The sequence below is a fragment of the Nycticebus coucang genome, chromosome 4, assembly GCF_027406575.1.
Source record: "Nycticebus coucang isolate mNycCou1 chromosome 4, mNycCou1.pri, whole genome shotgun sequence".
Classification (NCBI taxonomy): Eukaryota; Metazoa; Chordata; class Mammalia; order Primates; family Lorisidae; genus Nycticebus; species Nycticebus coucang.
In genome coordinates this window covers 130,637,517-130,652,662 of record NC_069783.1, presented here as the reverse complement: position 1 = coordinate 130,652,662, position 15,146 = coordinate 130,637,517, and the positions used below count along the sequence as shown (strand labels likewise).

The 15,146-nt window shown below is 49.0% G+C and overlaps 1 protein-coding gene across 1 annotated transcript in view; it reads left to right on the top strand.

The window, feature by feature from the left end:
• KLHL22 (kelch like family member 22) overlaps positions 1–15,146 on the top strand; it is a 42,713-nt gene that overhangs the window by 24,060 nt on the left and 3,507 nt on the right. The window contains exons 5-6 of the mRNA XM_053588523.1: positions 6,185–6,377; positions 13,627–13,860. Coding sequence (XP_053444498.1) covers positions 6,185–6,377; positions 13,627–13,860 — 427 coding nt within the window. The remainder of the gene's footprint in view (positions 1–6,184; positions 6,378–13,626; positions 13,861–15,146) is intronic.

Below are 15,146 nucleotides of genomic sequence, written 5' to 3'. Positions count from 1 at the left end.
GCTGGCCAGCGCAGCTGCTTCCTCCCTCTTGGCTTCTCTGAGCTTCACCATCTCTTGTTTCAGCTTCCCTCCCTCTGCCAGGCAGCTTTGCTCTTTCTTCTCTCTCTCTTTTTTTTTTTTTTAAGGTCTTCCATCTTTTTTAAATTTATTTTTATTATTTATTTATTTATTTGCAGTTTTTGGCCAGGGCTGGGTTTGAACCTGCCACCTCCGGCATATGAGGCCGGCACCTTACTCCTTTGAGCCACAGGCAACCATCCTTTGCTCTTTCTTCTATCCTAACCACCAGCCTGTAGTGGAGCAGGCTTCCTGCTGCTGTGTCTGAGCCCAAGTACCTGAGCCTCAGGCTAAATTTGCACCTGGCCCTGCAGTCATCTGTGTGCTGGCACAAGTTCCCTTGGTAGGAGGCTGTTTTCCGAGAGGAGGTTTTGTGTAGACTGCTGAGGTCTGTAGGATGCTTCTGGTTCCGTGTATCAGCTGGGCTATGATCCCACAAATCCACTTCATTGGGCAGAGCAAGGGACTGTAGGTCAAGTCCCCATGGCCTCAGCTACTATCAGATTTCTAAGGATCCCGCACTGTATCTTGGTGCAAGTGGGAAGTCTTACCCTTCATGCTGAAGATGGTGCTGCAGAAAAAGAGATTCCGATTAACTTCTAGCAGCTACGAGCTGGGAGCTGACTGAATTCACGTTCTTGTTACTGTCTTCTGACCTGGCCATGCCACTTGAAGCGTGGTGACTTTGACTAGGGAGGAGATTCCTCTGTCACCTCTGCTCAAAGGTTGACAGTGATATGTCGTGATTAAGTGTGGGGAAGGGCAGGGGTCAGAAAAGAGGAAACAACTATCTTTATTTCCTTCCTGACCAAATGCTGTCCCTAGAGAGCATGGCCACACTGGGTTCAGGCTTCCCTATGGCCATGCCTCAAAGCTTTTTAAAGCTTTTTTCTTTTTTAAGTGTTCAATTTCCCAGTTGGGGAGCCAAGGCCAAACCTTTCTGCAATGCACAGATCTGCAAAGTATATCTCTCCAGAGTGTTTCAGCCTCTGGGCCTCAGCAGAAGGTGGAGGTGGCTGTGTGCCCAGCTGGGAGCGTGGGTTTTTTCATAGGACTGTCCCTAGAGGTTTCAGCTGAGACTCTGCCTGCTCCTGTGCTCTGTCACCTGTTATGGGGCCATTGGTTTTAATTCACCTATGATAGTGACCTGGATTTCCTTCTTGGCAAACATATGCTATGAGACCAAAACCGATTTCTGGATAGTGCTAACGTTACCCCCTGTAATAACAACCACAGTGTCAAGTAGAGTTAGGAAGACCAGCCTCGAGGGAGCAGGCACAGGGTAGAGGTGGCAGGAAGGACAACCCAGGGCCCTGTCACCTCTACAGACGTAAAGCCCTGGTAATCTCCCAGTGGACTCAAATTTAACAAATTTAGATAAACCTCTTATTTGAGTGTTCTAAGAGGTTTTTTTTTTTTTGTAGTTTTTGGCTGGGGCTTGGCTTGAACTCGCCACCTCCGGCATATGGGGCCGGTGCCCTACTCCTTTGAGCCACAGGCACCACCAGCTCTAAGAGTTTTGCTTCTTTCTCTTCTTTCTCCTTTTACAATTCACCAGCCTTAGAACCTGGAGGTTTTCAGAATATAAGAAAACAAGATTTTGCAGTATATTAGGCTTTGTATTTTGAGTAGTTAATACTTATCAGGTTATGTCTTAAAAGTATCAATATAGAAACTGCAACAATAATAATAATTTGGGGCTCAGCGCCTGTAGCACAGTAGTTACGGCGCCGGCCACATACACCCAGGCTGACAGGTTCGAACCCAGCCCGGGCCAGCTAAACAATAATAACAACTGCTGGGCGGCTCCTGTGGCTCAGTGAGTAGGGCGCCGGCCCCATATGCCGAGGCTGGCGGGTTCAAACCCAGCCCCGGCCAAACTGCAACAAAAAAATAGCCGGGCGTTGTGGCGGGCACTTGTGGTCCCAGCTTCTCGGGAGGCTGAGGCAGGAGAATCACGTAAGCCCAAGAGTTAGAGGTTTCTGTGAGCTGTGTGACGCCACGGCACTCTACCCGAGGGCGGTACAGTGAGACTCTGTCTCTACAAAAAAAAAAAAAAACAATAATAACAACTGCAACAAAAAATAGCCGGCTGTTGTGGTGGGCGCCTGTAGTCCCAACTACTTGGGAGGCTGAGGCAAGAGAATTGCTTAAGCCCAAGAGTTTGAGGTTGCCGTGAGCTGTGACGCCACGGCACTCTACCTAGGGCAACGTAGTGAGACTCTGTCTGTCTCAAAAATAACAACAATAATAATAATTTTGTTTTTTCCTTAAGCGTTTACATGGCTGTTAATATTTTAAAGTGCATTTAAATTTTTAAGAAGTTTTAATGGACATCTAAAACATTGATAGTCATGGCAATGTTTAATTAAACTTATGGAAATACAGAAGAAAAACAGTCTACTCAGTTTCACAAGAACCCCCAGAACATATTTGTACCAACTCTCGAGTTCACTTCTGAGTTTACAATGGGATGATCCAAAATCTGGATTAAAGTGACTGTCCTTGTCAGTTTGGGCTGCTCTAACAAACAACAAACATTTCTTAGAGTCTAGATACTCAGAAGTTCAAAGTCACGGTGTTGGCTGACTCCATCCTGGTAAGGGCCCTTTCTTGCTCTGTTGTCACATGGTGGAGAGAAAGACCTTTGGCCTCTTGTCTGATAAAGGCATTAGTCCTCAACATGGGGGCCCTGCCTTCACGACCTTTTCAACTCCCAAAATTCCCACTATCTAATAGCATCATACTGGGCGTAGGGCATCAATATGTGAATTTGGAAGTACACAAACATCCAAGCCATCGCACTTTTCCCCCAAAAGAAAAACTTTTAAAAGAGAAAAGAAGGGTGGCGCCTGTGGCTCAAAGAAGTGGGATGCCGGCCCCATATACCAGAGGTGGTGGGTTTAAACCTGGCCCTGGCCAAAAACTGTAAGAAAAAAAGAAAAGAGAGAGAAAAGAAAAGCTTTTTCTTTCTTTTCTTTTTTTTAAGAAAACCTTTATATTCTGAAGGAAAGTTTATTATTATTAGGAAAGTATTACTGGAGGATTTATTCTGATAAAGTAGAAAACTAATCCAATAATAAGGACAAAATGGGACATAAGACACAGGGTAATAGAAATGGGCAAAAGTTTCCTTATGTCAAGTTTACTAAAGCCGTACCCTCTGAAGCTGTGAGGTTGGGAGACCAGAAGGTCTTGTCTCACTCTGGGGGGAGTTTCAGGCACTGATTGGGCTGTGCTGAACAGAGGGGACAAGAGACATGTACATAAAGGGATACAGAGCATGGGAAAGGCAGGAACAGCACCATTCTGGCCAGTTGGAGTGAGTGCTGTGCCCCGAGCCTGGACTGGTGATGCCCAGCCACACCTTCCCCTGGCTTGTGTCCCCCACTCATGCAGGTCTCAGATGCCACAGTCTCTGGAAGCCTTTCCTGGTTGCTGAACAGCTCTGCCCTCCCCAGCCCCACTAATCAACAAGGCACTCGTCTCCTTACCTCACTTGCTTTTCCTTTGTGCCGTCTGTCATTATATTGAGCCCTGTTTGCTCTGTTTTGCATCCTACAGTGCAATGTGGGGCCCTGGCCTCTTGTGGGTCCCTCTGGATCCCCAGCATTTTGCACTGTGCCTTGCACACATTGGGGCCAGTGAATGTGGGTGGAATGAATAGTTGATTTCATTGCCAGTAATCCTGCTTCTTTGTTTAATTCATTCAGTAGACAGTGCATGATTTACCCCAAGCCAGAGGCCAGGCTGAGGTCTAGGGATATGGAAATGAACCCTGGACCCTTGGGAACCCCCTACAAGTTAACAAGCCCCTTGTTATGCTCATCCTTTATGATCCTTCTTGATAGCTTTTCTGGGCAGATAATACACCTAATTGGACAGGTGCAGAATTGGCTGATGCTCAGGCACGCACAGCTAGGTGGGGCAGAGCCTGGATGCACACCCTTCAGTGGGGCCCAGATGCGTGTTCTCTCTCCTGGTGCCCCACATCCTGAAATTCCTGTCCCCTGTCTTCCTGCCTGAGGAGGCTGGCCACGTGGCAGGGCAGAGGAACATGGCTGCAGAGCAGGCTAACTGTGCTTTGGGGGAAGGATGAAACTAGTGTCTTTACTGACCAGCATAGGGCACAGGCCAAATAAAACTTTGTTTACTCTCTCTGAGCTTTAGTTAGACTTGCTCTCTTTGGAGTAGGTCTTCTGTTAGAGAGATAAAAGCACTTGTCTTACAGAGGCTGTAACTATATGTGGGCTATTGGGCATGGAGGCTGCCGAAGCAGGAGCTGGTTGGATGCTGAAGCCTAGTATTGGCTCATGGGAAAGGGTCAGATGCAGGTCAGGGAAAGGGGGGCCTTCAGGCCCATGCGGTCCTGGCCCTTCATGGCTCTGTGATCACCTATACTCACCCAGCAGCACACTTGCCTGCTTGCTCCTTGGGGCCCAGCTAAGTGCCAGGTCTGGGGCGTGGAGAGAAAGGGAGTAGGGGACCCCAAGGAAGTGGGGCAAGCCTGAGGCTAGAAGGGCTGGAAAGGTGGGTGTGGGCAGGGGCTGTGATGGGCCCAGGCCTTTGGCTTTAGGTATGGGTGGGAGTGGAGAGATAGGAGTGCAGAGCTGCACTGAGGGCAGTTGAGCAGCCAGGGGGAGAGGGCTGGGAGGCATTTGCACCATGGGCCCAAGTGCAGGAAGAAAACAACTGGTAATATTAATAGTCCTGGGTGGCTGAGATCACCCCTGGAGAAGCAGGAGCACTCTGAAGGGGGTGGGCAGCTGGAGGGGACTGTTCCAGGGGTAGTGCTTGACTCTGTGAGGAGTGAGGGACAATCCCACAGCTTGGGGTAGACTTTTTTTTTTTTTGAGACAGAGCCTCAAGTTGTTGCGCTGGGTAGAGTGCTATGGCATCACAGCTCACAGCAGCCTCCAACTCGTGGGCTCAAGCGAGTCTCCTGCCTCCGCCTCCCAAGTAGCTGGGACCACAGGTACCCATCACAGTGTCTGGCTATTTATTTATTTTTTTGGTTGCAGCCGTCATTGTTGTTTGGCGGGCCCGGGCTAAATTTGAACCCGTCAACTCAGTTGTATATGGCTGGTGCCTTAGCCGCTTGAGCCACAGGCGCCGAACCAGGGGCTAGACTTTTTTTTAAACAAAAGTTGGGAAGGAGACAGGGCAGGGCTGTGACTTGGGGACACCTGCATCTCTCCTGAAAGGAGCATGGAGTGGCCCTGGTATCTGCAAAGGGAGTTATAGCAGCAGTACTGGGGATTCCTGCTCAGCAGTAGCTCAGCATCCCTCCCACCCTCCCACGCCTGGGGCCTGGGCTGCCAAACGTTGTAGGCTCCTCCCGGGCAGCCCTCACCTAGCAGCCCACCTTCCCAGGCCAGAGTCCTCTAGCCTCATGGCCTGCTGCAGCCAGCCCAGCATCTGTTCCTCTTGCAGGGGGGTGTCCTTGAATCCCACAAGACCCTGTTCTCACAGAGCCTATGCTCCATGGTGGGAGTTAGCCCCTACTTTCTCAGAGGGGGACCTTGAGGAGTGGAGAGGATGCCCCAGTTGAAGAGGTCAAGAAAACTGGAGGCTGCAGCATGGCAGGGGAGGTAGGAGGGGGTGACGGGAATCTGGTGCATTCTGCCGCTGACAAGGCTGAGGGCCTGTGGGTTCTGTGCACAGGGTGTGCCTGAGCAGACCACTGGTGATGGAGGCTGGGGTTTAGGGAAGGAGGGGCTGATGCATCCATTCCCCCAAGAGGCTGCACCTGGGGCCTTCCTGAGTAGGGGCAGGGCCATGTGCGAGGACCACATAGCGAGACAGGTGAGATGGAGGTGGCTGTAGAAACAGCTATTGGGTGGATAGTTGGTAGGTAGACACTACCCAAGAGGTTACACCTGGAAGGGACCAGCATCACAGACAGAAAACTAGGGGCCTTGCAGACTTATGTGTGAGCGTGCCTGCACTCAGGTATGTAGCAGCCTGCTGGCCCGGGTGTGGGTCAGTGTGCCCTGGAAGGGAGCAGTCAGGACAACTTTAGAGCAGGTTGTGGTGAAGGGAAAGTGGGGTCAGAGCAAGCGGTGCAGGTCTGCGGTGCAGGCTCTCTGCATGGTCAGTAATGTACTGTCCTTACGTCCCCGCAAAGGTACGACCCACGGCACAACCGCTGGTTCCAGATCCAGTCCCTGCAGCAGGAGCACGCAGACCTGTGCGTGTGTGTTGTGGGTGGGTACATCTATGCTGTGGCAGGCCGAGACTACCACAATGACCTGAATGCTGTGGAGCGCTATGACCCTGCCACCAACTCCTGGACGTATGTGGCCCCACTCAAGAGGGAGGTAAGGAAACCCTCCAAGAGGGGCTGTCTCCTGCCTGATTGCCTTCCCAAGGTTGTGCCGAGTGAGAGGCCCAGGTGTCAGTGCCAGTGCCAGGTCACGGTTCCAGAGACCCTGCATTAAATGCATTGATGGGAACTCCTTGAGCTTCCGAGACCCTGGGGGAGAGGGTTCATGGATTGTACAGACCCCACTTCCCAGAATTGAAGCCTTCCTCTTGAAACTCACATGCTCAGACTCTGTCACATCACCTGGGCCCTTATAGACTGCTTTAATCCTATAATTCTAACATAGATAGAAACTTTCCCCTTCTTTTTTTTTTTTTTTTTTAATAGAGACAGAGTCTCACTTTATCAACCTTGATAGAGTGCTGTGGCATCACAGCTCACAGCAACCTCCAGCTCTTGGGCTTAGGTGATTCTCTTGCCTCAGCCTCCCGAAGCTGGGACTACAGGTGCCCGCCATAACACCCGGCTATTTTTTTGTTGCAGTTTGGCTGGGGCTGGGTTTGAACCCGCCACCCTCAGTATATGGGCAGGTGCCCTACTCACTGAGCCACAGGGGCCACCAAACTTTATACCTTCCCACAGCTGAGATGAGCGAGGATATTTCCAAAGATGTTAAACAGAAGGGTCCCTGGAGAAGTGATGGCTCTCAGCAGCCTGACTCACTGGCTTATCCTCAGACTTCACCCCAATAGGCTCCCTAGAGAGTGGGGCCTTTCAGAGCCAAAAAATACTTTTGAGTTTTTACTTTTTGTATTAAAAAAATAAACAAAAAAACTTTGCTGTAGCTGTGTGACAGAGTGAGACCCTATCTCAAAAAAGAAAAAAAATTTGGGCACGGTGGCTCACACCTATAATCCTGGCACTCTGGGAGGCTGAGACAGAAGGATTGCTTGAGATCAGGAGTTTGAGACCAACCTGAGCAAGGGTGTGAGACCCTTCCTAAAATTAGAAAAATTAGCTGGGCATTGTGGTCAGCACCTGTAGTCCCAGCTACTGAGGAGGCTGAGGCAGGAGGATCGCTTGAGCCCAGGAGTTTGAGGTTGCTGAGCTAGGGTGACACCACAACACTCTACCAAGGGCAACAGAGTGAGACTTTGTCTCAAACAACAACAACAAAAAAATTACATGCATCCTACATAATACCTTGCCTTATTATAATTTGAAGATGTTTAAAATTAAGTTAATTGTGCAAAGGTGATGCTTTATCTATGATTTTGGGGTACTTGGGCCTGGTACAAAAACCAGACATAGGGAAGAAAGAGGCCTTGGTGCCCTCACCACTTCCTTGAGAACAGGGTATGTACCCTGCTAGTATTACCATGGCATTTGCAAAGGGCCTACTGTGGGCAAGGCACAACTTCAGGGATCCCCAAGCATCCCAGAGGCAGAGGATGGTGTGGAGGCCGTGCATGCTGTCAAGGTCCCGGGCTCTGCCTGCACTTGTCTGGGGAGCTTAATGAGAGCCCTAGCCTTTAAGGACCTCTTTCCACTATCTCTCACCCTGCCCCAAGCCCCCAAGACAGGCTTTGACTTCAGGGGGCTCGGGGTGGTATCTCCTTGATAGGTTTGTCTGAAGACTTCTAGCTGGTCTTCCTTCTCTTAGCGTTTTAGGAGTCACTGGCACAGCAGTCTTGTGAGCTGCTATCTGTGAGTTGTGGCCTGCCCCTTGCTCCTTTGCTTCTTTGGGAAAAGGAAGACTTTTTGGTAGAGGGACATTACCTATCCTCATCCTGGGTAAAGGAGCAGATTTTGCAGGACAGAGACCAGAGATTCCCTGGGACCTGGTGGACATGGAGGGCTCCTGAATCCCATTCTAGGAGATGAGGGGGTGCCTCCCGGTCAGATAGGGGCGGGGCTTGAGCTGTTTCTTTGTCTGGGTCTGCCCAGGGGAAGCTGCAGTTCTCCAGCTTGGCCACAGAGGGGCAGGCTTAGCCTTCAACCAGCTGTGCCCTGGCTGCCAGTATCTGGTCCTTCCTCCCTGCATGCTCCCAGTTATTCCTTCCTAAGCACATCGTGTACCAAGTAGTGACAAGAAATGACAAAGACCCCTGCCCCCCATGGCGAATACAGCCTTGTAGGAGAGACCACTCTTATTCACCATATAAATGAGTAAAGTTGTTACAATTGTGGTAAGTGGGATGAAGGAAAAAAAGAGAGGGCTGAACTGAAGGATTTCCAGAGAGGAGGTTCTGGCAGGATGAATCCAGAGGGGCTATTTGGGGAAGTGCCACCTTAGGAGATGTCCGCTTCCTAAAGGAAGACAGGCATCCATTTGCAGAAGAAGGACCTTCCAGAGCAGGAGGGGAAGCGTGGTGAGTCCACTGAGGTGAGAGAAGTCTGACGAGCAGGAGCAGAGTGAACAGAGCAGCCCTTTTGCCGTCACGGGGTCCAGGCGCAGATGACAGTGGCTTGTCCTGGGGTGCGACTGTGGGAATGGGGGGAATGGGCATATTCAGGGTATAGTTTGGAGGTAAACTGACCAGAATTACTGATGAGTCAAATGTTGGGGAATGAAATGGTATAGATAGATCATGGAAGCAACCCAGAATCCAGATGTGAGCACCTGGGTGGATGGCGAAGCCCAACACAAGAGGGCAGACAGATGGGCTCGGAAGTAAAGGAAAGGTTCCATCTAGAACATGATCAACATGAAGTGCTGGGACATCCAACCAGAGGTGTCAGCTTGATACTGGAAGTCTGAAGCTCAGGGGAAGGTTCTGACCGCGGACAGAAATGTGAAGGATTCAACAGCACATGAAGGTGGTCTGGCCATGGCAGTGATTGTGATCAGCTCAGAGGAACAAAGACAGTTGACAGGTCAGTCATTAGAGGAAGGCAGGTGGAAGACCTGCCATATAGCCAGATGGGGTCCACAGGTCCTGGAGAAGGCAGGTGTGCAACTACCATAGGAAGTCTTTAGTGTGGGAACTCTCAAGGGTGCGGATCCACATTGCTCAGAAATAGCTATTAACTGAGGGAAAGGCTGTCCTGTGACTTTACCCTCACTTGTGTATTCAGGGACTTCTGTTATATAGAGCCCCACCGATGTGCCTTTTTTTTTTTTTTTAATTGTAGAAACAGAGTCTCACTATGTTGCCCAGGCTGGTCTCAAACTCCTGGCCTCAAGTAATCCTTCCACTTTGGTCTCCTAATGCACTGGGATTACAGACATGAGCCAACATGCCTCACCCTACCATTATTAAGAACTGGCAAGGATCTGCTGTTACTACTGTATTTGTCATAGCCAGTGAAAGAAGGCAGGAAAAGAAAATAAAGGCATGCAAATTGAAAAGGAAGCAATAAAACTGATTATATTGTCAGATGACACAACTGTCAAAAATCTAAAGAAATCTACCAAAAAAAGAAAAAAATCCAAGCCCTAATATAAAGTCAGTTTGGTAAGATTGCAAGATACAATATAAACACAGAGTTTTATTTCTATATAAATAAATAGTATATGTCACATTTTGTATGTACTAGCAATGAACACATTGGCCCTGAAATTAACACATAGTACAGTTTAAAATTGCTCAAGTAAATGAGATGCTTAGATATAAATCTAACAAAAATACAAGACTAGTATGCTGAATACAATCAAATGCTGATGAAAGAAATAACAGGACTAGGGCTTGGCGCCCATAGCACAGTAGTTACGGTGCCAGCCACATACACCGAGGGTGGCAGGTTCGAACCTGGCCCGGGCCAGCTAAACAACTGCAACCAAAAAATAGCTGGGCGTTGTATCGGGTGCCTGTCATCTCAGCTATTTGGGAGACTGAGACAAGAGACTTGCTTAAGCCCAAGAGTTGGAGGTTGCTGTGAGCTGTGATGCCATAGTATTTTACCAAGGGCAACATAGTGAGACTCTATGTCTAAAAAGAAAGAAAAGAAATAACAGGACTGGGTGTGGTGGCACACACCTATGATCCTAGGCGATTGGGGAAGCAAAGGCAGGAGGACAGTTTGAGGCCAGGAGTTTGAGACCAGCCTGGGCACCATAGTGAGACCCTGTGTCTACAAATAAATATAAAATTTTAGCCAGGTATGGTGGTGTGCACCTGTAATCCAAGCTACTCAGGAAACTGAGGCCAGGAGTTTGAGGCTTCAGTGAGCTATAATCATGCCATGGTACTTCAGTCTGGGCAGTGGAATGAGACCCTGTTACTTTAAAAAAAATAAAAGAAAAAGAAAATCTCCAGGATCAAGGACTAAGGCAAGGGTTTTTTTTTTTTTTTTTGTGGTTTTTGGCTGGGGCTGGGGTTGAACCCACCACCTCCGGCATATGGGACCAGCGCCCTACTCCTTGAGCCACAGGTGCCGCCCAAGGCAAGGGGTTTTTAGATTTGTCCCTAAAAACACAAGCTGTTAAAAAGAAAAATTGATGGCTCAGTGCCCATAGCACAGTGGTTATGGCGTTGGCCACATACACCAAGGCTGGTGGGTTCAAACCCAGCCCGGGCCAGCTAAGCAATAATGACAACTGCAACAGAAAAATAGCCGGGTGTTGTGGTAGGCGCTTGTCGTACCAGCTACTTGGGAGGCTGACGCAAGAGAATTGCTTAAGCCCAAGAGTTTGAGGTTGCTGTGAGCTGTGATGCTATGGCACCCTACTGAGGGTGACACAGTGAGACTCTGCCTCAAAAAAAAAAAAAGAAAGAAAGAAAAAGAAAAATTGATAAGTTTAACCTTATCAAAATTAAAAACTTTTTCTCTGAGGAAGACCCTGTTATGAGGATGAAAAGAAGCTACAGAGTGAGAGAAAATGTTTGCAAATCACATCTTTAACAAAGGACTAGTACTAGTCTCTAATATATAAAGAGTTCCTAAAACTCATCACTAAAACACACACAAATAATCCCATCAGAAAGAGGGCAAAAGACTTAAAGAGACGTTTACTGAGGAGGATCTACAGATGGCACGTAGGTGCGTGAGATGTGCAACGTGGTTGGCCCTTAGAGAAGTGCAAATTAAAGCCATAGCTAGAGATCCACCTACCAGAATGGCTAAAAGAAAAAGTAGTTATAACATCAAATGCTGGTGATATGCAGGGAAGCTGATCACTCATACTGTGTTGCTGATGAGAAGGTAAAATTGTGCAGCCACCCTGGAAAAGAGTTTGGCAGCTTCTTCAACTATCATGCAACCCAGTGGTTACCATTTGGGGTGTTTGTTCCAGAGAAATGAAAGCTTCTCTGTATATGAACAGCTTTACTGGTGATAGCCAGAAACTGGAAACAAGTCAGATATGCTTCAACAAACGACTGGTTAAACAAACCATGGTAGATACACATGGAATATGCATACTGCTTAGCCCTAAAAAGTAACCAACTATGGGCACAGGTTGATTATCCCTTATCCAAAATGCTTGGGACCAGAAGTGTTTTGAATTTCAGATTATTTTCAGATGTTGGACTATTTACATAATACTTACCAAATCAGCATCCCTAATCCAAAAATTTGAAATGCTCCAATGAGCATTTTCTGTTCCTTATTTATTTATTTATTTTTTTGAGATAGAGTCTCAAGCTGTCCCCCTGGGTAGAGTGCCATGGCATCATAGCTCAAAGCAAGCTCTAACTGCTGGGCTCAAGTGATCCTCTTGCCTCAGTTTTTCTATTTTTAGTAGAGACGGGATCTCGCTTTTGCTCAGGCTGGTCTTAAACTCGTGAGCTCAAGCCATCCACTCAGAGTGCCAATGAGCATTTTCTTTGAGTGCCTTGATGGTGGCTCAAAAAGTTTTTGGTTTTGGACATACTCAACCTACATATGCAACAACTTGGAAGAACCTGGACGGGGGCAGAAAGCCAGTCTAAAAGTGAAGTCCATATATATGGATTTCACTCATGTAACACTCTTGAGATGAGGAAACTGAAGAAGATATTGGTGATTAGCAAGGTTTAAAGAGGGGGAATTGGGGAAGGAGGATAGGGTGTGATTCTAAAAGGGCAACCTGGGGATCCTAGTGGTGACAGAAATGTCAACATCAGCGTTGGGCTTGTGATGTTGTGATGTTATTATACTAGCTCTTACCATTGGGAGAAACTGCATGAAGGGCACATGGGATTTCTGTTTTATTTCTTCCAACTACACTTACCTCAAAATGAAAAGTTTAATTAAAGAAGAAAACACCCACCTCCCCAGACTGCTATCATTCATGGGAGAAGACCCAAGTGTTTGGTGTGTGTCCTGCCTGCCAACTGCCCTGTCCTCCTTTCTAGTGTCTCATGCCGCCCACACAGCCTCAGTGCTAGCTGGCCTGGTGACACAGCTCTGGAGCCACCACGCCCACAGGGGCTCCTCTGCCTGCAAACACCTGCAGCCTTGCCTTGGGGTCTTCTGTTGGCCTGCTGGGTGTGAGTGGGTATGTCCTGGAGGCGCAGGGCCAGTGTGACGAGTACTCAGCTGGGTCCTGCAGAGAAAGCCACCAGAATGGTCCTGGACAGCCTAAGGGACGTGAGGGCCACAGTCAAGAGCAGAGTACATGCTCCTCTCCCAGTCACTAATGTATTTCATGTCAGTAGATATTGTTTGCAAACAGATTTGAAAGCAGGGGCAGCAGTCCTGGAAGACTGCTTGACTGGCGAGAGTAGGGGAGTGGGGAGACTATACAGGACGTCAGTGGGCCCAGAGTGCTGTGGCCCCTGCCCACTGGCTCTGAAAAGGATGCTTCGGTTTTCTTGGACTTCCCCCACGCAGATGTCTTTTTTAGGGGCAAAGAAGAGACAGAGAGGCCTGGTGCCTGTAGCTCAGCAGCGAGGGCGCCAGCTATATACACCAGAGCTGGCAGGTTCGAATCCAGCCTGGGCCTGCCAATGAACAATGACAAACTACAACCAAAAAGTGGCCGGGCGTTGTGGCGGGTGCCTGCAGTCCCAGCTATTTGGGAGGCTGAGGCAAGAGAATCGCTTAAGCCCGAGAGTTTGGGGTTGCTGTGAGCTGTGATGCCACAGCACTCTACCTAGGGCGACAGAGTGAGACTCTGTCTCAAAAAAAAGAAGAGACAAAGATTGCTTTTGACCTCTGGGCGTGTAGATGCATCCCCTGTTGGGAAGAGGTCAGAGGTCAGTGACTAGGGACAGCATGTCCAGTGAGAATCCAGGGAGCATTCTTGCTGCCATATGAAGAAGACGTGAAGCTGACCAGGAACGTCAGGCAGGTTGGGGCAGTGCATGGTCTCAGCAGAGGCTTCCCGGCCCCCTTCCTTATTGCTCTCTTGCCCCGGTTCTCGTGGTGGCTCCACACAGGTGTATGCCCACGCAGGCACGACACTAGAAGGGAAGATGTACGTTACCTGCGGCCGCAGAGGGGAGGACTACCTGAAAGAGACACACTGCTATGACCCAGAAAGCAACGCCTGGCACACCCTGGCTGAGGGGCCTGTGCGGCGTGCCTGGCACGGCATGGCAACCCTCCTCGACAAGCTGTACGTGATCGGGGGCAGCAACAATGATGCCGGCTACAGGAGGGATGTGCACCAGGTGAGTCGCCTGGGGCTGCCCACATGCGGCATCACCCCATCCCTCCTCCTGTTGATGGGAAATTTAATTGCAATATATGCTTTTTAATTTTATTTAATTTTATTTTATTTTGAGACAGAGTCTCGCTATGTCACTCTGGGTAGAGTGCTATGGAGTCACAGCTCACAGTAACCTCAAACTCTTGGGCTTAAGCAATTCTCTTGTCGCAGCCTCTCAAGTAGCTGGGGCTACAGGCGCCCACCATAATGCCCGGCTATTTTTTTGTTGTTGTTGCAGTTGTTTAACAGGCCTGGGCTGGGTTCAAACCTGCCACCCTTGGTGTATGTGGCTGGCACCGTAACCACTGTGCTATGGGTGCTGAGCCAATATATGTGTTTTAAAAATAGACTTTATTTTTTAAAGCAGTTTTAGGTTCACAATACAATTGAGTGTAAGGTACAGAGAGTTTCCCTGCACCCACACAGGCCCACTGTGGACATCCTGTGGGCAGCCAATGAACCTGTGTGGTTTTTTTTGAGACAGAGTTTCTCTCTATCACCCTGGGTAGAGTGCTATGGTGTTATAACTCACAGCAACCTCAAACTCTTGGGCTCAAGCAATCCGGCCTCACCCTCCCTAGTAGTTGGCATTACAGGCACCTGCCACAATGCCCAGCTATTTCTTTTTTTCTATTTGTAGTAGAGACGGGGTCATGTGCTTGCTCAGATTGGTTTGTTGTTGTTGTTTTTTGAGAAAGTCTCGCTTTCTTGCCCCTGGCAGAGTGCCATGGCATCATAGCTCACAGCCACCTCAGACTCTTGGGCTCAAGCGATTCTCTTGCCTTAGCCTCCCACGTAGCTGGACTACAGGTGCCCACCACAACACCTGGCTATTTTTTTTTCTTTCTTTTTTTTTTTTGTAGAGACAGAGTTTCACTTTATCACCCTCGGTAGAGTGCCGTGGCGTCACACAGCTCACAGCAACCTCCAACTCCTGGGCTTAGGTGATTCTCCTGCCTCAGCATCCCGAGTAGCTGGGACTACAGGCGCCCGCCACAACGCCCAGCTTTTTTTTTGTTGCAGTTTGGCCGGGGCTGGGTTTGAACCCACCACCCTCGGTATATGGGGCCGGCGCCCTGCTCACTAAGCCACAGGTGCCGCCCAACACCTGGCTATTTTTAGAGATGGGTTCTGGCTCTTGTTCAGGCTGCTTTTAAACTCCTGAGCTCAGGCAATCCACCCACCTTGGCCTCCCTGATTGCTGGGATTACAGGCATGAGCCACCGTGCAGGGCCACTCAGACTGGTC